This window comes from Phalacrocorax aristotelis, chromosome 1 (genome assembly GCF_949628215.1).
Source record: "Phalacrocorax aristotelis chromosome 1, bGulAri2.1, whole genome shotgun sequence".
Classification (NCBI taxonomy): Eukaryota; Metazoa; Chordata; class Aves; order Suliformes; family Phalacrocoracidae; genus Phalacrocorax; species Phalacrocorax aristotelis.
In genome coordinates this window covers 211,840,365-211,864,003 of record NC_134276.1, presented here as the reverse complement: position 1 = coordinate 211,864,003, position 23,639 = coordinate 211,840,365, and the positions used below count along the sequence as shown (strand labels likewise).

Below are 23,639 nucleotides of genomic sequence, written 5' to 3'. Positions count from 1 at the left end.
AATGTATTCCTTGGGTACCAAGAGTGTTTTGACTGCTCTAAGGTCCTCTTAATAACTGACCACGCTTCTTCCAATGATGTGTTTTGGCCAGCTGTAGGGAAAGGTTAGTTGGCTGTTAGGTCAAAAATGCTGACTTCTGAGAACCTTTCTCTATGGAAGCATGCTAGTTACAAATAAACTTCCAGGAGAGATTTGTGACTCCTAAACAGCATTTCTAGCCCAGAGAAAGAAAACAACCAATACTTGTTAATTCTAGTCTTAAGGGCTCAAATCCAGGTGGTGGATGGGCTTGAAATCTTGGGTCCTGTCTTAGCTTCTGCTGTGAAACTTTATGGCCTGACGGACTGTTGCACTTCAATGATGTAAATGAAGTATTTGTTGGAGCTGGGATTGTAAGAGGCAGGAAGGAGAATGAAGCAACATGTTAAGGTAAAATGCCTGTACACGGGTATGAGAAATACACAGGAGGAACTTGATGTCAGTATGTCAAAAATGGTTGATGGGCATTGCGGAGACTTTGGGAGATAAAACAGCAGCACTGGAATAGAGGGATCTGTGCTTCAGAAAGGGCTGGAGGCATGACGCTGAACATTAAGAGTGTCTGAATTTCCAAAGCTTGGGAATCGTAGAATGGTTTGGGTTGGACGGGACCCTTAAAGAGACCATCTAGTGCAACCCCCCCTGCCATGGGCAGGGACGTCTTCAACTAGATTAGGTTGATCAGAGCCTTGTCCAACCTGGCCTTGAACACTTCCAGGGGTGGGCCCCCTAGTCATTTTCATGGCCTCCTCTGGACCCACTCCAACAGGTCCATGTCTTTCCTGTGCTGAGGACCCCAGAGCTGGACAGTCTTCCAGGTGGGGTCTCACCAGAGGAAAGCAGAGGGGCAGAATCACCTCCCTCGACCTGCTGGCCACACTTCTTGTGATGCAGCCCAGGATGCGGTTGGACTTCTGTGCTGTGAGCGCAAACTGCTGGCTAATGTCCATCTTTTCATCCACCAGTACCCCCAAATTACGAAGTCTGGTAGAAATGAAAGCTATTTGCTACTTGGGTATCTGTTGGGAAAGTAACGTGGGAAGACTTAAAAAGACAAAGACTTAATGGATTTTTTTTCCTGAGGACAGAGTTTGTATTTCAGAAAGTACAGGGTGTTGTTCCAGAGTTGGCTGTTTTGGATTGCAGTCAGGGTTATTAGAGGTGGTTAAAAATCTTGAAGTCAGAGGTAATTCAGGTGACAGTGGCTGTGGAGTTGGCATTTGGTGCTCTTGGAAAAGCCGGGAGATGAGAGGAGCAGAATAAGGACCTTAAAAGGCAGTTTTGGTAAGGGTGGGTATTGGTGCCTGGGTCCCTTTGGGAGATGATGGGTGGGAAAACTCAAGAGAGGTGCTTTTTACTGCCCCAGCAGTAATCTCCTAATGTGAAGGAAAAGTGGCATAGCGTGGACATGTAAGGTCAATCAAAACGAAACTGCAGAAATTGGAAGGAAAGGTACATTATTAAGTGTAAAAAGATGAGGAGATAGAGAAAAAAGGTGGATGAATCAGAGAAAACTGATGCATTTAAAGCATTTTTTGCCTCACTGTATCCTTTTTACAAATGAAAGAAGGAAATGAACTAAATTATCACAATGTAGCAGAAAAATTGCACTTGGAATAGTTACTGGTATGTAGCCAGAGAGGGTATTTTGAGTGAGACAGCTATACATTTTATTGTAGGGCCTGTTTTTTTCCATAACTTCATTAATGACTGGAGTGGTGAAATAAATAGCCCATATAAAATCTGCAGTTGTCACTGAATTGAGAATACACACAGGCACTTTCCAGGGCTGTATCAGAATATGAAATGGCTGTAATACACAGGAAAAATGGCCTGAAATAACAAGAAGAAATTTGATAAAGGCAAGTGCAAAGTGCTGTAGTTAGAAGGAGAAATCAGACATTCGAGTACAAAATGGGGAAAGAGCTGGCAGAGCAGCAGTACAGTGGGAGTGGATAAGTTACAGTACAGACCATTAAATGCAAGGCAATAATAAGCTGTTGGGGGAGGAAAAAAGCAGGTGTCATTCTGGGCGAGCAGGAGAGGGATGGAAGAAATGAGAGAGATTATTTTGTTTGATGTGTGGATGGTGTACTGCGATGTGTCATTTTAGGCAAAATATTGCAAGAAATAGGCCGGTCACTGGAGAGTAGCCAAAGGTTGAATCATAGAATCGTAGAATATGATTGAGGGCAGGAAGGCTCTACAGAGGCATCTGGAAAGGCTGGATCAATGGGCCAAGGCTAATTGTATGAGGTTTAACAAGGCCAAGTGCCAGGTCCAGCCCTTGGGTCACACCAAGCCCAGGCAACAGAATCACAGAATCACAGAATGGCGGGGGTTGGAAGGGACCTCTGGAGATAACCTTGTCCCACCCCCTGCTTGAGCAGGCACACCCAGAGCAGGGGCACAGGACTGCATCCAGATGGGGTTTGAATGTCTCCAGGGAAGGGACTCCACAGCCTCTCTGGGCAGCCTGTGCTCCTGCTGTGGCACCCGCACAACAAAGGGGTTTGTCTTCATATTGAGGTAGAACTTCCTGTGATCCATCTTGTGCCCGTTGCCCCTTGGCCTGTTGTTGGGCACCACTGAAAAGAGCCTACCCCATCATCCTGACACCCACCCTTTAGATATTTATAGGTATTTATGAAATCTCCCCCCTCAGTCTTCTCTTCTCCAGGCTGAACAAACCCAGGTCTCTCAGCCTTTCCTCATAAGGGAGATGCTTCAGTCCCCTGATCACCTTCATTAGCTCTCCACTGGACTTGTTCAAGCAGTTCCATGTCTTTCTTAAAGTGAGGAGCCCAGAACTGGACACAGCACTCCAGATGTGGCCTCACTAGGGCAGAGTAGAGGGGGAGGATAACCTCCCTCACCCTGCTGGCCACACTTCTGTTAATGCAGCCCAGGATACCCTTGGCCTTCTTGGCCACAAGGGCACGGTGCTGGCTCAGGGTCACCTTGCTGCCTACCAGCACTCCCAGGGCCTTCTCAACATAGCTGCTTTCCAGTACTTCAGCCCCCAGCCCGTACTGGTGCATGGGGTTGTTCCTCCCCAGGGGCAGGACCTTGCACTTGCTCTTGTTGAATTTCATGAGGTTCCCCTGGGCCCAGCTCTCCAGCCTGTCCAGGTCTCGCTGGATGGCAGCACAGCCTTCTGGTGTATCAGCCGCTCCTCCCAGCTTGGTATCATCAGCAAACTTGCTGAGGTTACGCTCTGTCCCTTTGTCCATGTCATTGATGAATATGTTGAACAGGACTGGCCCCAGCACAGACCCCTGGGGAACACCACTAGTTACGGGCCTCCAACCAGACCCTGCTCCATTGATCACACCCCTCTGAGCTCTGCCATTCAGCCATTCTCAGTCCACCTCACTGTCCTCTCATCCAACCCACACTTAGCTTGCCCGTGAGGATGCTGTGGGAGACAGTGTTGAATGCCTTACTGAAGTCGAGATAGACAACATCCGCTGCTCTCCCTTCATCGACCCAGCCAGTCATGCCATCATAGAGGGCTGTCAGGTTGGTCAAGCGTCATCTCCCCTTGGTGCAACCATGCTGACTACTTCTGATAACCTTCTTGTCCTCTGCATGCCTGGGGATGACATCCAGGATGAACTGCTCCATCACCTTTCCAGGGATGGAGGTGAGGCTGACTGGCCTATAGGTTCCCAGGTCCTCCTTCTTGCCCTTTTTGAAGATTGGAGTGACATTTTCTGTCCTCCAGTCCTTGGGCACCTCTCCTGTCCTCCATGACCTTTCAAAGATGGTGGAGAGTGGCTCAGCAAGAACATCTGCCAGCTCCCTCAGCACTCGAGGGTGCATCCCATCGGGACCCATGGATTTGCAAGGATCCAGTGTCATAGGTGATCTCTGACCCAGTCTTTCTCAACCGAAGGTTAGTCTTCCTTTGTCACAATTTGTCCTCTCACCTCTGGGGGCTGAGGTGCCTGAGGGCCAGCCTTAGCAGTAAAGACCGAGGCAAAGGCGGCATTCAGTAACTGTGCCTTCTCTGCATCCTGCGCCGCCAGGGCCCCTTCCTCATCCAGCAGTGGGCCCACTGTATCTCCAGTCTTCCTTTTACTGCTGATGTATTTTAAAAAGCCCTTCTTGTTATCTTTGACATGTACTGCCAGATTTAATTCCAAGTGGGCCTTGGCCTTCCTCGTCACATCTCTGCACACCCTGCCAACATTCCTATGTTCCTCCCAAGTGGCCAGTCCCTTTTTCCGCATACTGTGACTGTCCCTCTTCCATTTGAGTTTCTCTAGAAGCGTTTTGCTGATCCATGCAGGTTTCCTGGCTCCTTTGCCTGACTTCTTCCTCCTGGGGATGCACCGATCTTGAGCTGAGAGGAAGTGGTCCTTGAATACTGTCCAGCTGTCTCGGACCCCCCTGCCTTCCAGAGCCTGAGCCCATGGGATTCCTCCTAGCAGGTCTTTGAAGAGGCCAAATTTGGCCCTCTTGAAGTCCAAGGTTGTAACCCGACTCATAGCCCTGCTTCTACCTCGCAGTACCCTAAACTCGACTATCTCATGGTCACTGCAGCCAAGGCTACGCCCAACTCTCACATCCTCAACCAGCCCTTCCTTGTTTGTTAGGATAAGGTTGAGCAGCACACCTCGCCTTGTTGGCTCCTCCACCACCTGCATCAAAAAGTCGTCCTTGATGCTCTGCAGGGACCTCCTGGATTATGCGCACCTCGCCCTGTTGCTTTTCCAGCAAATATCAGGGTAGTTGAAGTCCCCCTTGAGGACCAGAGCCTGCGATTGCGAGGCTAGTCCCAGCTACCTAAAATGAAACCATGTGACTAAGAGCATTGTCCAGACACTCCTTGAACTCTGACAGGCTTGGTGCCATGAGCGCTTCGCTGGGGAGCCTGTTCCAGTGACCAACCACTATCTTCAATGAAGAATCTTTTCCTAATGTCCAACGTGAATGTTCCCTGACACAGCTTCATTCCATTTTCTCGTGTCCTGTTGCTGATCACCAGAGAGAGATCAGCACTTCCCCCTCCACTGCCCGCCTTGAGGAACTTGTAGGCTGCAATGAGGACACCCTTCAGCCTTCTCCAAGCTGAACAGGCCAAGTGCCCTCAACAGCTCCTGGAGACCTTTCATCAGCTTGGTCACCTTCCTCTGGACACACTCTAATAATTTGATGTCCTGCTTACATTGAGATCTCCAAAACTGCAGAGTACTCGAAGAGGGGCCGCAGCAGTGCAGTGGGACAATCACCTCCCTCAACTGGCTAGCTATGCTGTGCCTGATGCACTCCAGGTCACTGTTGGCCCTTTTGGCTGCCAGGGCACACTGTTGACTCATATTCAACTTGCCGTAGTCATATACTTGATAGATAGAGTTGATGAGATTCCCCCTGAGACTTCTCTAGGTGAAACATTCCCAGCTCTCTCTGCCTTTTCTCACAGGAGAGATGCTCCAGTCCCCAATGGACTTCTTCAGGAGGCACCCAGAGATGGAGGAGAGCTGTGAAATTAAAAGCTTAGAGAAAACTACTGCAGTCATGAAATGTGTTTTTCTAACTTCAGTGGATGATAACCTCTAATTCCAGAATGAACAGCTTGGCCTATCATACCATCTTTGAAGTCCAGTGCAAGGTAGAAGTCAGTAAAGGGGCTGGCTCTTCCAAGGTAGTGCCCCTGGGTTTGGGGTCAGGAATGCACTAAAAGCTACCTCCAGCACCTGGTGCTCTGCATGCCTGAATTTCTTCCCATCCAGGTCTGCTTAGGTGCGCCAGCGGGGTGGGCAAAGCACTGCTGCATATTGCATACTTGCCCCCCTTTCTCATCCATGCCCCCAGCTCTGCCCTGAGACACTCTCCTGTGCCACTGGCAGTTGCGGGGCAGTAGAGACGGAAACAAGAAGGAGGCATCCCCACAACTTCTCCATCCTGGAGAGCTCAAGGTGGTGCTTATGCAATGGGCACAACAGGGATCCCCCATGGAAACAAGCCTGATGCCATCTTTGCCACTCGGTGCAAGGTAGCAGTCAGCAAAGGGGCTGGCCTGCCTTCTTAGGCTGGCGTTTATTCCAAGGAGCCAAGGACCAAGGTCTCACCTGGGTCTGCAGCATGAAGCTTCAACACAGTGGCACATGCTGTGATCTGTTGCTTAAAGTGTTGCACTGAAGTACGGTAGCCCTCCTCATGCCAGAGGCGCTGGCTGCCCTCTCCTGCAGAAGCCTAGGCCATGGACGTTGCTTGGGAAGCTGACTCTACAGAGATGCAAGGCAGGACAGTGTGTTTCCCACACTCTCTGGTCCAGCCACTGCACTTTATGAAGAGGACAAGCAGAGCAGGAGATAACTGCAAGGACTTCTTGTCACCGCAAGACTTTGGATGATGTCCTCTGCTCACAGGAGCCCTGGGGAGGGAGCATGGCTTGCTGAAGGAGTGCCTGAGCCCTGTGCTGAAGGGGGTCTCTCTAGGTCCTAGAGGGAAGGGGTCTGCTGGCTCCTCCAGGCTGAGAACACAGGCAACATTGGCTGCTTGTGGTGCAGCAGGGGAAGCCCCTGACCAAGACAACGCTGTGACCTGACTCTTGGCCCTGCCATGGTGATGCCGGGGCCTGCTGCACGGGGTCACAGGGAGGGGGCCCAGCAGGCTGTCCCAGCTGTGCCCAGTGCATGCCCACCAAGGGCAGGGACAGCCCCCAGCCTCAGGCACAGGGACTGCCTTGGAGCCAGCACCCCAAAGGCTTTCCTCCTGTGTGGTGCTCCACCATGACATGAGGGGCCCTGCCACCCCCACGTCGCAGTGCCACCACCCAGCATTGCAGCCATCACTGTGGCCAGGCAGGATAAAAGGGGCATCCTCCCATGCCCCACCACCAGCCTGCCAGGCTGGGCCATCGGGACACGGCTGGCTGGGGGCTGCCCCGCAGCATGGGAGAGGACATCTTTGAAGGGCCCATGGGATTAATTGGAGGATCCAAGGGGGGAAGACTCAAGGCTGGACAAGGCTGCTGGAGGTTCTCTCCTGCAATCCCAGCCCTTGGCAGGGCTACATTCAGAGTTATACCTTCTGGATGGGAATACTGCTTCATCCTTCCTTTGGAGAATGGAGACAAGCTCCTGGGGAGATGAGAAGTGCCACAAACACCTGGAGGTGCACAAGGCTGTCAGGCCTCTTCAGCTGGATAGCGATGGAAAAAGTTGGCTTGGTGGCTTGTCAGGACTACAGGAATACATTCTTGGTGCTTGAGAAGCACTGCAGAGCTCGCCATCCTCATCCCCCGTGGAGCTGGTGCCACTAAGGCACAGGCTGCAAAGATGTTGCAAGCGGTGTCAGTGTCAGCGCCTTCCCCCAGTGCTCTGGAGCACCCACTTGAGTCCTGCCAGGCACAGGAAGGATTCTCACCCCCAGGGTTGATCCAGCTGGGAGCTTTTTGCCACTCTTGGGAGCCCCAGAGATGGCTCTGGGTTGCGGGAGAGAAGGGGTTGGGCAGTGGTGGCATCCCTGGTAGGTGTGACCACCCGGTGGGGCTGGGAGGCAGGTCTTGCTCACATGCTCAGGGAACAGTGGATCACCAGCTCTGGGGTTAGGAAGGAACTTTTTTCCCCCAGGGAGATTGGCACTAGTTCCCAGGGTTTTTTTTTTTTCCTTCCTCCTGCAACAATTAGATGCTTAGTTTTCAGCATGAAGATGCCATGGGTGCCCTGATCTGGGGTCAGGAAGGAAGTTTTTTCCTTGGGGGCAGATTGGCACCAGTCCCCAGGGGGTTTTTTGCCTTCCTTGGCCACATTTAGCACAGCCCCTTGCCAGGGCTTCTCTAGGACATTTTTGGCTAAGTGCCTGCCTGCTGTTCTTGCAGCACGAAGACACCATGGGTGCCCTCGATCCCGCGGAGCTACCATTTTTCAGCTGTCCCTGCTTTCAGTAGAAGTGGAGTTTTCTCCTTGATCCACATTAATTTCAAGTGTGCTGGTCTCAGCCCAGGAGCCATGTCCTACAACTGTGCTGTCAACAATGGCATGTATGCTCACACCGTGGGCCTGGCAGTGCCCTGGCAGAGCTGGGAGTGTTGGTTGATTGCCAAAGCCTAGCCTGGGTCAAAGCGTCTCAGCAGCCAGAGCGCAAGGCATGTTCAGCCTCTGCCTCCTGGCCACTCAAGCTCAGCCTCAGGGACACGCTAAGAGCTACCTTTAAATGAATAGTTCATGGGACAGTTCACTGTTATCACAAGAATATATGATTCATTAGAAAAATCTGAATCCTTCAATATGGGAAAAGGTGCTGAGCTATGTGTTGTTTCTAAAAGAAATCAGCTAATATGTAGCAAAGATGAGCAGGGAGAGATCGAGGAAGAAATATTCTAATCCCAGCCCTAAGGCAAACTACAAGGGGAGTCTGGGGAACCTGCAAGAATCATATTGCTTATGTCCAGTCTTACCTGAGACCCTTCCTCACCCTACTGCTTCAAGATGCAGTGGAAATGTCTGCCTTACCCACTGAGGCAACCCCACCTCAGACTTCAAATCTCACCTGTGCGTGCCACATGCCCTTTCAGTCTCTCATAGAAACCATTTGATTGATATCATTGAGCTGCAAAACGACTTGGTGGGCTTGATGATAGATTTTGATTGCCTGGAGATAGGTTTTTCTCTCTAATCTCACAGCAAGGGGAAGAAAACTCATTCAGTATCTTTTGTACTTGCATACATCTGGGGAAGGGACAGTGGATCTTTTGAAAAGGAGAAGCAGAATGGGATCAGGCACGTAAAAGGGAAGAAAGCATTGTGTTGGAAATTCTCTGTCTCAAAGTGTTTACCTTGTGGGATTTGGTGTTCTTTGGAGTGTGAATACCATTAGTAAAGAACAAAAACAAAAACCAAAAAAGGAACTAATATTATTTGCTGGTCATTTTTAATTATAGAAAATCATGCGTGACAGAATCATTGCTCAACTCATCTCCATCTTTAACCTAATTTGATGAAAAGTTTTCTTAAAAATATTAAATATCATGAAAATAGGGAGCTAGATGGAGAGATGGGCAAGAGCGAGATGCTCTGAAAGCCCCCTCCTGAAGGAAAGGCTGCAGTCAGGGTTTCTGTAACAGCTGGTAATGAATCCATGAGAAAAATCTGCCGCGAACACCCTGAGGGCATGAAAACCTTCAGTGTGAGTTCCTTTTATCAGTCACTGTGGAAACAAACTGCAAAACCTAAGTCTGTGCAAGCCTTGCCTACACTCTGCTACCTAGCAGACAGACTTCAAATGAGTTTGAGTCAGAAATGTTAGACTGTCAAAGAACTTTGGTTAATCTGGACACTTTTGACTTGCTTTTGATGACCCTTTTCCATAAAGAAGACTTGAAAATAAGTGCTAATGAGTGCTAATTGCTGCTTTTTCACCAGTCAGGCCGGCATGGCTCTAAGCAGTGATTGATAACGACTCCTTCCATCTCAGGGTGTGTGAGATTTACTTACTGGATTAGCCATAAGGGAATCAGGGTGGATTTCTCAATAAAATACCTGTTATCTTAAATACCTTGGCAAGCAGTAAAAGACCCACCTTCTACTTCTTGCTCCCCAGATCATGCTCAGCATATTTCCCTGTGATTTAGGGAGAAGGACCTTTTCCATAAACCTATGAACACCTGAGACCTTCACTCCACACTGCCTCCACCATGTGCATTCAAGGGAGAAAGGAGAACGCTACCCAGGGACGGTGGCTGCTCCATGCTGGGCTCTCAGGGTGAAGAACAGAAACTGGTGTGCAATATTTGGGCATCCAGTTCTCATTTTTCCTATTCAGCCTGAGATTCTTCTAGGTATGGAAATAGTTACTCCACTTGATGTTAATTTCCTAAGCGAAAAATTATCTGCTTCTCTTTAGTATGGACGTATAATTTCTTAACTTCAATTATGTTGTTTTAATACATATAGCAAAGATAATTCTCCTTAATTATTACCTTAAACACATGGCTGCAGATGCTGTTTATGTATTTTTTTTTCAGCAGGAAATCTGCATTAGTCCTAAATATTGAAGTGTTTTTCATTATCGAGGGTGCTAATAAGTTATTCAGCCTACAGCTTTCATGTGTCAGGAGATAAGGGCTGTAGTGACTTCATCGTTGCAAAGCCCTCTTTAAAATTAATGTAAGGGAAAAATAGGGCCCAACCCTGAAATAAATTAACTGGATTCATTCCAGACACCTGCAACTGCCACATGTAACCATCAGTCTTGTGGCTGACATTTATAGCTAGAGAAAGGTTTCTGTTTGGAACGGCATTAACCAGCTACTGGGAACCTCTGAAGCCTGAGAATAGTGTTGTGTGCTGCTCCCAGTGATGCATGTCCTTCTGAGCACTTTTGACTACTAAAGCTCCTCCCTGGGCAGGATGTTCTCCCTCGTGCTCTGTGACCACTGTAGGGATGTCCTTCACCAAGAGGAGCCTCCCCAAGTGGTCTTGTCCCATCCATCTTGAGGCTGGAAGGAGAGCAGGGAAGGGAAGGAGGGATGGTGGCAGGATGGGTGTGTTATGCTGAGATTCAGGTCTCCAGGCCTAAAGATTCTGCTGTAAACCAAAGGAAAACAGTGGCTTTCAGCCTTTCTTAGTTCACAGAAGCTTCTCCAGCAGAAGTGCAGAAGCTTGGATGGGAAATCTGTGCTGCTTGCCTTCATCGCCTTTTACAGGCACCTAAGTATGTGTCCATGACCTCCAGGTACTCCTTGGTGATGGGCTGAAAACCACAGCTACAGGCAAGGACGAGGAGGTCTTCCCTAGAGGGAAGTAGCTCACTCTTCTCTCCTGTGATAACCTGTTATGGGAGTTAGGACTTCCAGCACACACCTTGCACCCACAGCACCCCAAGCTGTGCAGGGAGAGGATCTTTGTGGGGAAGAACTGCAGGACTGAGCATCCCCTGGGGAAAATGGACCCGAAGGAGCCAAAGCAGAAGCTACAACAAATAAGTGCAATAAATTGTTCTGTGAACAATAGAGCTAAGTCTGGTTTCCAATGGCTTCGCATCCCCTATACAGGCTCCCTTGCATTAAGCTCACGTCCCTCCCATGTGCCCTGTTTGTCTTCAGATTTCTCTCTTGTGTTCCTCAGATGTGGGCAAAGCAAGACACAACCTCTCAGGGCTAATTTCTAGCAGTGCCTGAGCTCACTGCTCACAGGCTATCTGGTCAGCCAGAAGGACAAACAGAACAGATAAATGTTGCCTTCACAATGCGGCTTTTTAAGGATGGCACTAATTTCAGGCTTTTTTCCCCTCTACCCAACCGTTGTTTTTCACAAAACACGCAGCTATTTCATATCTTTGATTTTTAGCTGTCAAGGTTGGTAGAAATTGGCCAATGGACCACTTGTGGATAGATGGAGAGACAGAGAAAGCACAAAAGCCCTGTACCTTAAGGAAACCAGGCTAAAACATGGGATGTGTTTTGCATCTCAACATCTGTACACATCTTTCTTCCATCCCTGGCTCCTGCTGGAGTCGCATCCATCATGATGCCCGCTGTCCTACGTGCACAGAGGCTGTGCTCAGCCCACAATATTTCACAATGTTTTCCATGAGCCTCCATCAGCTTGTTAAACAAGATAATCCCGGCTGCATGCTTCCTAGAGGTTAATTTTGTCTAATGTCAGATTTCAGTGAATTCTATTAGTTTAAAATTCAGATGTCGTTTATTAGGTTTAGGAGGGACTATATGGGAGAAATAGAAAATAAGGGGCAGAAAATTACAAGCGTGGAATATAGGGGTAAAAATGGAGAGCAGAACAGGAGAGATATGGTTACCTTGACCCAACCAATATTAGCACATAGGTTAACCTTGGTCAGGATTTCCACTGAACTGGATCCTGTTGTACACAATTACACCATACCCTTTGCAGTGATGAATTTGTAGGTTTTGAGCTGAGCCTTTCCAATAGTGAGACTCCTTGCAAGTTGAACACAAACCTAAGTATTCCAGGTCTGGTACTTTGACATAAAAAAAATTAAAAAGGAAGCATAAGATATGCCTTATTGCCTATATACTTATAATTATGCATCTCTAGGGTAGTGTAAGGTGACTCATTGTTCCAGCTTGAGTGTTTTAGCTGTGCTTTGGGTATGTGGGTGGGGATGCTTTATGAATGTGTGTTTAGCTTCATGCACAGTTATGCAAGAGCATGTTTCTTAAATAGAGGAATCCCAGGAAACACAGAGAGACTGCAGCCCTCCCCACCCTGGGTGGTGCTGCTGCAATCTCTGTGTTTCCCGGGTTTCCTCTGTTTAAGAGCTTCCCTCAGGGCTGAATCTTGGAGAAGGTGTGAGGTTTCTGTGGAGGTATTGGGTACCCAAAACCTCCTAGGAGGTTTTGGAGGTCAACCTTCTCAAAGATTCAGCCCAGAGGGAGAACGAGGAGAAGGGAACAGATTTACATGGTACCGTGCTCTGTGGTGGTAATGAAAATTGCAATAATCCAATTTATTTCCAACAGCTGGAGGGGCTGTCCATGAGAGGGAATCATCCAGTCTAAAGACTCTGGGAACTGACCTCTCCTTGAGGTTGAGGGAAGACATACTACAAAGGTGGTTCCCGATGCAGCGCTCAAAGGAAAACCCAGCACAATGGAGCCCCCCGACAGGCTGCTCCTTCAAACTTGTTTTTAAGAGTGTAGGTTATTCTGTTGTATATAGATGCCACACACCCCCCAGCCCCGCAAAAACCCAAGAAAAGTGAGCAAGCAAAGTATATTTTCAGTCTAAATTGATAGGATGAGACCAAGGGATCAATTTGGCTCTCAAAACATCATCTGTGCTTCATCAGGTGAATTAGGCATGTAAGAAGCCAACTTCTGCTCTGGACAGTGATGAGAGAGGAAGCAGAAGGAGCCAGAAAACCTGATGCTCAAGTTACAGTAATGAAGGCCAGCTAAGTAATTAGCTACATCCCATCAATCTGTCCTGTGCTGGAAGAGGCTGCCAAAGAAAATATACTAAGGGGATGTGTTTTGGACCTCTGTCTGCAGCTTTTAACAATAGGTGCAGAGCTCCTGGCTTGGACTTGCCTAGGGCCTGCCTGCAGGGAGTTTTTTTTAGAGGACATCAGAATCTGGCTCCAAGCTTGCTCCACAGTGGGGTGATTCCAGCATTTTGGACATCTTGCATAGGTTTGTTATTCCTGCAGAGTCAGGTGTGGGCTGAGCCCCTCAGTTGGAGCATTGCAGCATAGCTGATCACATCAGAGTAAGGCAAACCACATCATCCTGGAGTAAAGCCACACTCTTGGCACAGTGTACTTCTCCGTGGCTTCCTCTCCAGTATCAATCCTGTTTGTGAAGGTCTCAGGTGTATCAGACCAGCTTTTCACCTCTACCATTCCTGTCCCAGCTCCTGGAGCACATTTGGGAATCAATAGCTTATCACAGGTATGAGTGATTCCCGAAAACAAATTGGGGGAAGCAGATATTCCCTTCTGGCTGTTCCAAGGTTTGTTTGAAGACTCCTCAAGTCCTTACAATTTAATCTTTGGCTTTTTCACACTCTGAGGCTGTGCACCTCTCTGCTCTCCTTCTCCCTCTTCCCGCCTTCATTAATTTCCTTCCACAGAACCATTCCTGTCCTCCAAATGTGAGCTTTATTAAATTGCATTCATAGCTCATTAGGGCCTGCCAATTCAACTAAGGGAGCACAAAAGCCAATATGCCTTGTGAAAAGCCATTAAAGCCAGAATGCAGAAGAAGAAAAGCACCCACAGGCTTTGTGATGGGCTGCAGCACAGAAGCCTGCCTGAACCTGAAAGACTCCTTCGTTTAGCAAAGCTTTGCACCAGCAAGCAGTGCTGAATGTGTAGGGCTGGATCCGGACATGTCCTGAGCACCGCTCATGTGCAGAACTCCTTGAGGCACCTTTACAAAGCCATATCCTTGCTTGCTTTTAAGGGATCCACCAGTCCAAGATACCAAGGGGGATGACAATGGAGAAAAAAAAAACCTTGCTACAAAACCAGGTTTGGGGCAGCAGAGAGAGCCCAGGACCTGGACCAAGAGTTCAGCTTGGGATGCAATCGCTTATGGAGTGTTAAAGGATTTCTTCCAGAAACTTAAATCTTGGTATCAAAATATGAGTTTGCACTGCCCAAACAGCAGTCTGATGCAGAGGCTGCCAGGGAATACCTCCCCTCCCCACCCCCCCACCCCCCCTCCTCCTGCCCAAACTCTGCCAACGAGAAGCAGCCGCAGACATCCTGCTAAGGCAATTCTGCCTCTGTCTCCCTCTTTCCCCCCTCCACAACCCCTTTAGTCTAGGGTCTCCAGCTTGGCAATTGTATGGGCACAACCGATACTGTAGCCTCCTGGTGTGTCCAGGGCTCAGGCTCATGTGGGATGCGGGGGGGATGACTCAATTTGCTCACCCCCAATCTGGCAGCACATCCTCACTGCAGGGAGAAACCACAGCACGGCAATCACAGCAGAAATGTCCCATCAGCCAGCTGTGAAAATGGAAATTTCAGTCATAGTTCATAAACTCGCTCTCAGCTTTTATAGCATTATGAACGTTTTCAGATGGGTGTGGTTCTTCTGTCATTGTGATATAAATTAATATAACTACAATGACATTGTACCATTGCACCAGTTGTACTGCTTTCCTCTCTGAATAAGGACTAAATCACTAAAGCAGTCATGGGTTTAAGATCCTCAGAATCCAATAACTTTTTTAATAAAGGCTCTTGGTTAAGTGGTGTCTAATATAACAGCTATTCCTGCTGGAGTCTGCCTCAGTTACAGTCCTTGAGCTACTAAAGCATCATCATTCCTTAGTTTCTAAAACATCTGGAAAACTTGATGGGTTCTAGAAAGAAATATTGTTCCCTGTTGGGCAAAAACCCATCACTCTTTCCCGGAGCTGCAAGAACATTAGTTCCAGAGCTCTGGGTATGCGGCAGCAGCCGAAAGACTTTTTTTGCTGCAGCACGTCTTCACGAGTGCATGGGCAATGCTGGCGGCCCTGCTGCCGTTGGGGAGCAGGTCACAGGGTTTTGTCATTTTATTGACTCTACTGTGAGAGCTGGGCACTCAGGATAAAGGGAAAAATAACTTTTTGACTTTTCAGTTGAGAACGTAGGAAAGGAGTCATTAATTCACATTTTCAGTTGTGCTGAGAAAGAGGGAAAACCCAATGTTTTCTTATGGTTAGAAGAATAAATTGGTTTTTTATGCATTGGGAGACAGCTGCTGGCACTCTCTTTGGGGAGAGACTTTCTCCCCAAACAAGAATATTTGCCATTTCATTTCAGATACGAAAGTGGAAACAAATGTACTTCTAAGCACATATCTTCTCCCATTCAAAAAAATTAAATCCAAAGAATCACATTCTCTGCTGATAGAAATCAGCATAGCACCAAATTCATACTGAGATGCTGACCACAGCTTCACTGGCAGAAGAGACTCTAAGAGTAGCGCTGCGGCTCTTTCAATGTTAGCTGGAGGCTGGTGGGGAGCGGGGAAGGTGCAGTGGAGGAGCAGTGGTTTTGGGAAGCAACTCACGTTTATCTCTGCGCCGCCTGGGGCAGCTCTCTATGCAAACCAGGGCTTTTGCGTAAACAGATGTACCTTAGGCCCTCCTACCGATCTACTAAGCAATCTGAAGCAATGCGAAGCAAACTCTGTTCTGCATTCAAACAACCTGCTTAGGATCCATCCTTCCCCACCCCTGTGATGGAGCTCTGCCCCAAGTGCCCGGCTGGCCCTGGCACCCCCTCCGCTGATGCTGGTGCCTGGCTGCTTGTGTTTCGGTGCCAAGGCGTGGCTGGGGTGACACTGGGACTGTAGCTGTTTGCTCATGCTTTCAATTTATCTATGTAAAGTTAAAAAGGAAAAAAAATCCCTTTTTATTATTCATGTGCAACACCTCCTGCCTTCTACAAAAAGGTCCCTGACTTTCCTCCTTGCTTTATGTGCTGATTAAAAAGGTGATGTTTTTCCCCCAAGTAGTTTCCAGGCTGAGACAGAGGACAGCAGGAGCGTGCATCCAGTTCAGTGGACGATGTATGAATCAATCCTGGTTGGAGAGGCCTGCTTCATCTCAGCTGCAAAATTACGATGATGGTTCTTCTAGCTTTTGCAGCAAAGGAGGCCTGGAGGCAGGATTTGGAGGCAGCTGCTCACTGGGGAGTGGTTTTGGGAGCATCCCTCCCGCAGGAAGGGCAGGGTGAGGGAAAGCAAGCGCTTGGTTTCTCAGTTCAGTGCGGGGCACATCAGATGCACAAACAGGCTGCGTGACAGCCCTTTGCTGTGAGCTCCTGTGGTTAATATTGATTTAGCATCAATAAGAGCAGGGTGGGAGAGCATCCTCAGCAAGGCCACACTGCCAAGCCATTAAGCAGCAAAGATGCTTCCTTGGCTCCAGATTTTGCCAAGGCTGGAAACAGCCCGACCAAAGAAACTTGTAACAGTGAAAAAGAGGAGGAGGAAAATGCGCAGAAAAGTCCTTCTGTTAAAGCCCCTTGCTGCAGTGTCACTTCTGCTCCTCAAGAAGTGCTGAACGGCAGGACTGCAAAGGTGAAAGCCCTTTGGGTGTCCACACAGCCATGCTTCACTGGGGCTGAGGGGCCAGTGACGGAAGAAATGTTGGATTCTGTCCTAAGAATAGTATTTTCTTACTAAATTTTAATTACCTTTCACAAAATGTCCCTTGTTCCTGTACAACACCAGTAGGTAAAAAGTAGTGCCAGTTCTGAATCACAGAATGCCCTGAGCTGGAAGGGACTCACAAGGATCATGGAGTCCAGCTCCTGTCCCTGCACAGGACAGCCCCAAATTCACACCATGTCTCTGAGGGTCTTGTCCAAGTGCTTCTTGAATATCACCAGGCTGGTGCCGTGATGCCTCCCTGGGGAGCCTGTTCCAGGGCTCCACCACCCTCTGGGGGAAGAACCTTCTCCTAATGCCCAACCTAACCCTCCCCTGGCACATCTCCCTGCCATTCCCTCGGGTCCTGGCGTTGGTCGCCAGAGAGAAGGGATCAGCGCCTGCCCCTCCTCCTCCTCCCCTTGTGAGGAAGCTGCAGACCATGCTGAGGCCTGCCCTCAGCCTCCTCTTCTCCAGGCTGAACAAACCAAGTGAATATCTCTATACTTTCCCTTTCATTAGGTCCTTGCACTTCTACAGGTTCCCCCATTCCACCAAACTGGGAATAGCTGTATTTCCACTGACTGTTGAATTCTCCACTGGAGTTTTACTGGGATTGCCGCACACTGGCTTCAACCTGATGTTGGAGAAGGGATGATGATGGTGACATGCCACCTTCAGACTTGTCCATCGCTGCTTGCCACTTTGAATGCTGAAGTTGGGAACCATCACACACAGCTGCATGAAACTGGGAGTTTTTTTTAGGTGAAGTTGCCGTATTAAACTGGCATGAAAACTGTCTCGGGCACCAGCCTACCTGCTCTGGTTCCTGCTGTGGCTTTGGGAAAACAAATGTCCTGGGCTCGCTGTGAATAAAACTTGTGGATCAACTTAAAGAGAGGTTGGCAGTATAACAGTAAAAAAAATCCATCAGGAGCAAATCTATCTTCATATATTTTTCATTTACAGCCTCTTTGCCTACCCAATAACCCAATATCTGTTATAATTACTGTATTATATATATAATATATAGTATAAGGAGAAGCGGTCCCAAACTGATACCTACAAGATCTGCCCGTGTCGGCAGCTCATGCACCCACTCCTTCCCGACCACAGCCACACTATGGGGCTTTTTAATAAAAATTGCTTCCTGAAAGGAAAATATTCCCACTGTTCTTACACCTGCATGCCCACATGGCTATCAGCCTGGCTTTTCCAAATTAATCCAGTCTCCCCTTAAAGAGATCTTGTATCTGTTTTTCTTATGGCAGCATGGAGGCAGATGGGGGGAAATAATAAGATCAGTAAGGAAAACAGAGGAAAGAAGAGGAAACAGCCCTTTCCCCCCTGCATAGGATATACTCTGAAGACAGCCATTCTCAGGGAAACTGGAGCTTTTCTTCTGGAGAGCAAGGCATTGTGTGTGTTAGTGCAGAGGCTCCTCTTGGAGGAAGGAGTGGCACGGAGCCGGGGGACAGGAAGCGGCAGCAGGGCGGATGGGGTTGTTGTGCTGGCAGGTAACGGGAAAAATAAATGAGCCTGTGCTGGGTTGAAAACATCACAGACGTGGCTATTACAGGCTTGTTGGTGCGGCAGGTTCCTGGAAGAGAGCTGTTTGTCTGAACAGCCATCCTGTGTGCTCTAGCCCGTGACAAACACAGAGTAACCCAGGGTACAAGAAGACCCATGTCACGGTGCTATAATAAGACACATGGCATCAAGAACAGCATTACCCCTTCCAGGAGAATGGCAGGCATTTCTGGAACAGCCCTTTTCACTGACTAAAGAAGCTCTTGTTGAAAAAAAACCCTGCTGAAATCTTAATTTTCTCATTTGATGCATAAATTAAGAATCAAATAGGCTGGGTCAAATGGACTCTCCCCATCCACATCCTGGGGTGCATAACCAAGGCTTTAGGAAAAGGCAGTACCGTTCAGGTATTAGCACAGGGCCTGGTTTAGATCTGTTCTCATTTGTGCTATGATTTTCAGTTCATTGCCTTTGGTAGATCTGCTTTGCTTTAACAGTCTGAAACTGCCTGAGCAGTGGCATTCCCGGAAACCAGCCCCCATCTAACCTGCCCTGATGATGGTGGGCAAGATGACGAGAGCCCACTCTGCCTTTCAGATGTGCAGTGAGATGGAAACCAAGGGAGGCTTTTGGATGGGTCACGTCTGATGAAGCGAGGTGTGAGCTGGCAGCCCCACTTTGCTTTGCAATGATAGCTGGGCAATGGGCTCCATCCCCTTGGTAGGTGTCCGAGGTGGACTGGATGGACCTCAGCAAGACAGCAAGCTCAGATGTGGTGTATGCTGAAGGCTGAAGGTAGGTGAGATGACACCATGTCTTTGTCACAGGCTTCCAGGGAGAATTGCAGGTGCATTGTGTTTTTTTCAGACCTTCATGCACAGTGTGATCCCCAGTTGAACCACACTGGCAGGGAGCAATGGCTTTGTCTGCACTGTGAATGCACCCAAACGTTAAGGGTTGAACATGAATGGGGCATGCACAACCTCCAGAAGTCTGACTCTTTCCAGACAGTCCCTGCAATGCTTGGTGATGTTTGTTTTCCCAAGTGAGCAGAAGGGTAGATGCAGCTGTAGAAGGGCAGGATGAGCTCACCCTAATCGCAAAGCTTTGCTCACACTGGTGAAGTCATCTGGCCATAGACCTGTGGCTATCTGTGTTAAGGTACCTCTGCCAGACAAATAAACCCTTCTGTCACCTCCTTACCATTTGACCCTGCCCCAGGGTTCTTAGTTAAGGCTAATTAAGACTGTAAAAAAGAGTTGTATAACATGCCTGTGGTGCACAGAATCCACACAAGGAAGATAAGGAGGCATAAAGTTTCTGAAGGTCCTCATGCTGCAGTCTGGTGCATCATTAATCTTGAAATAAAAACGATTTGAACACAGCAGCTTACATGGGAGTTACACTGGTGGACACCATCATTTTTCTTTAATTTTTTTTACACACACAAATCATTGCAGTGGCAGTGGGTTTGCACAGGTCACCCTGGCAGGTTTGCCCTCATAGCTATAGCTGGCAACCAGATTGCTGACATCCCAGAATCAATCTGCTTGTTGACTTCTGAGCATGGGAGTGAACCAAGCCAAACCATCACTGCAAATGAAACTGAAGCTTACGGGCTCTGATACTTATGAGGTTCATAAGTTATGAACCTCACTTATGAGTGAGGTTCATGCTTCAGTTTTCTTAGAGAATATCTGCCAAAGTCCATTTCAGAAGGGACACTATTGCTCAGGTACTTGCAGTCTTACCAAGGAGATGGGACCAGGACAGAACTTGCTCTGCAGAAGCCAAGCACTAAAGTGTGGTTGAACAAGAATAAAGCAAAGGCCACACAGAGCAGAAAACATTTTTGTTAGGGGATTGAATTTACATGGAAATGCTCAGTGAGGTGAGCATTGGTGGTGCACAATGTAAAACCTCGCACTAGCTGGTGTTTTCCTGCCTGCAGAGCCCTGATTAGATCTTATCTGACCACAGCCGGCACAGTCAGCAGGCACTGGAAACACACGGACATGGCAAAACACAGTGCAGTCCCACTCAAAAAGTGACCTATGGGAACAAAGAGTGGCTGAGTTACTCTCTGGTGGGAGGGTGAGCAATGGCTGTGTGCAGAGAAAAGCCAAAAGGCATGGCTTGGTTTGGGAGCAGAAGAAATGAGGGTGCAGCTAGAAGGTGTCATTCATGGGTGTAGCAAGGTGGCGGGAGCACAGGTTGAATGCGTCGCCTAGTAGCTACTTTTGGGGCAATGGCAGCCCAGGGGTTGTGGGGAGCTGGCAGGATATTGCTCCTGCCTGATCACACCTGGCTCTTTCCAAATAGTTGCTCTTGTGCTCATTTTCCCTGAGCTCTGGCTTGCCTCTCCTGTGCAGAGCCAGGTCCCAGCCCAACTGTGGAGCCCTGCAGGCATGCCACAGAAACTGTGGAGAGACGTGGAGCACCAATCTCTAATCAGTCTCTTTGGTCTGAGCAATTAGCCAAAGCTGAGTGAGGCTGGAGGAGCAGCTGGTGAGAGATGCAGTCAAGCTCCTCAGCTGTTTCTCACACCAGGCTTTTGTTTTAGTTTGAGACATAGACCTACATTTGGGGGCTGAATTTCAGGTGTCTGTGAAGGGTTGTGTTAAGATGCAACAGTGTCAGTGAGACTCAACCCAGTTAAAACATGCCAGTGACACGGTTGATCAGGCCAATAGCTTCTCCATGCCTCAGTTTCCCCCTTTATAATGAGGATGTTGCTGCTGTTTATCAAACAATGTGCAGTGAAGGTAAAGCAAGAAAAGAGCCTTGATGACAGATAGGGCAGAGATCATCCTACTCCAGCTTCCAGCAGAAATAACTGAAAAAGTCAGGGTGAGGAGCCTCTTTTTGACGGCTGCTGGGGTTTGATGTGGCTGTAGAGCAGACTGTCCGCAACAGTCACCGCTCATAGCCCTGTGCATGTGTGCGAGGTGAGAGAAGGCAAGCTGAGGAGAGCCCACAAAGGCATGATTCAGCCCATCATTGGCCTGAGAGATGGTTTGGTAGCATTATGGTGGAGCAGAAAGAGGATATTGCTAAATGAAAAGAGTGGAGTTCAATAAAGCACCCTGGTTTTCCTCACTTTCCATGCCTATGCAAGTTTAATTAAGGGAGAGTGCCTAAAATACACCATTCAATTAAACAGTTTTCAACGAGCACAAACTGAACTTCAATTCCATCAAGGAAAGCCACCTGCATTGTGGCACAAGGCTTAGAAACACCAGTTCGATTAGCCACTGTGTAACAACCTCTGTGGGACTGTATGTAGCTTCCATATCAATTAGATGAAAGCACATTCTTTTGCTGTGTTATAGAACTCTGAAAAGTGAGATTCAACCTTCTACTAAAATCCTTCTCCTCTCCACCAAACTCTGCATAACTCACCTTCTGGAGATCTTTTCACAATCCTCACATTCCAGCAGACACAAATTTGGACAGATGGAAGAATTACACCAGCTGACACTGGCCCTGGTGGCCTGAAAGTTGGTAATTCCAGTAGAATTTTCCAAAAAAATGTCTACTTTTGCTAAACACTGGCAACTTCTGTTTTCAGCTCTGGCAGTGAATGGCACTTTGGCTAAAAGTGCAAAATTGGACCCTTTCTTTGCTTGGCAGCTCATCTGGTAATTTTATTATGTAAATGGAGCATGGCCTGCAAAGAGCGGAGGGCACTGATTTAGCCCTTGGACAACTTTGGCTCAACTCCACCACTTGTTTGCTGATGGGGACTGTGCAGAGCGAGATAGTGTTTAAGCCTAAATCTGAAAGATCATCCTAGTGCCCCAGTAGTGGCTACTCCATGAATAGTGCCTGGTCTTGTGAACAGGATTATCACCGCCATTAGTTGCCCTCTATCAACGCAACTGGTAGCTTCAAGTTCAGATATTTACCCTTTATGTACAAGAACTGAGCTCGGGGCACAGCCCAGGGCAATCTTGATGCCCCCATTCTGGAGACATGAAGCTCTTGTGTGTTTTCTAAAGCACACACTAGATTTGGGGGTTGCCTGCCAGGGAGCTCTAGAGCATGGCCTGAATTAGTTGCAAGATCTTGTTTAATGTAAACAAAAGTTTAGATTGAGCAAGCTCGTGCATATTTGAAATCCCACGTTTCCCTTCCAAGCAGGTGGGACCCATTTCTCCTGTAGGTTCTCTTCACCCATTAGCTTTTTTTCCAACACATGGAACCCCAAGCTTTTAATGTGTCCTATCCTGTATTTGGGTGTCTTCAGCTTCCCATGGGCTGCTAAGGTCCACCCAGGTATTGCAGGGCCGGAAGAGGCCTGGATATGCTCAGCAACAGTTCTTTCTCCTTCCCACCACTGTCCCAGCAATACAACCCTGTTGCCAAGAAGCTGGGGCTAATGTCCAGAGCTTGCCTCATGTGGGCCCTCAGGGCATGAATAATATGATGCAGAGGGAAATGGGGTGAATAAATGTGAGATCAGGCTGTGTGAGATGCTTCCCAGCTTGCTGTCCAGTTAACTAGGGATGCTGGTCTCCACCTGGAGCTTTTGCAGGGAGAAGGGGAGGAATATATTCCCCAGCAGATTAGCAGTCAGGCTTCCCCCTATGCATGGAGATCACTTTGTGGGAGATAAAAGTGCCGCCTACTTGATTTTTCCACTGCTCCAAGGCATTCACTTTTTTTTCTGGTAGCCAACACCTGGAGTGAAAGGCCAAGGGGACAATCTCAGCCTTCATTTCATAAAGGCAGCAAGTTTATGTAGAAAAACAGAATGGAGATACTGCTTCAAATGTGTATTTCTGTGTCATATCATGACAGAAAAGAAATATAATCCTTTAACCTGGAATCCTCTGATGCTTAAAAACAAGTAGTGGGAAACCACTGGAAGCAGGCCTAAATAGTGTATTGGGATGGGGAATCCACCCATTGATAAAGACTAAATCATATCTCTCTTCTGGGTCGGTTTGGGCAACAAGACGCAGCTCTGGCTGCTGTCTCACAAGCTCATCACCTGCCGATGGCATTGTGCCTCTTCTTGCATGTGAGTGTAATGTTGTCCTGGACTTAATGCAGTGGCTGCAGTTAATTAGCAAAGCTCCTTCTCTCTTCGTTATTCAGCATCATTAATGTCTGGGGAAGGAAAGAACAAAATGAGCCAAGTTCATTTCAGTTGTGTGAGAAACACGGGAAAACGGCAGTGTTCGCCAAATGAGAAAGGAGAAAATGAGGAGATAAAAAAAAATTAATTTCCAGCTTCTAAGAGGACTTTACCAATAACAATATAAAAGATAGCTGAGTGTTCTGCTTAAATGAAAAAAGTGATTACTTCACGGCCAAGTGAATGGCTTTCCATATCTTCTTCCCCTGCCTGTGTCATTTAATATTTTTTCCTCTGCTTTTCACTTATTATTTGACTCCATCAGTGTGGTGAGATGGTGCTGGAGGCTGCCGACGTTTCTCCTGGGTGCAAGCAGAGGAGACACCAGAATAAGTCACCTCC

General features: G+C 48.1%; 1 protein-coding gene across 1 annotated transcript in view; it reads left to right on the top strand.

Moving 5' to 3' along the window:
• Window positions 1–17,562, top strand: part of CDC123 (cell division cycle 123) — a 56,860-nt gene extending 39,298 nt beyond the window's left edge. Inside the window, exon 13 of the mRNA XM_075081588.1 lies at window positions 17,147–17,562. Coding sequence (XP_074937689.1) covers window positions 17,147–17,215 — 69 coding nt within the window. The 3' untranslated portion in view covers window positions 17,216–17,562. The remainder of the gene's footprint in view (window positions 1–17,146) is intronic.
• Window positions 17,563–23,639: the final 6,077 nt, after the last annotated feature.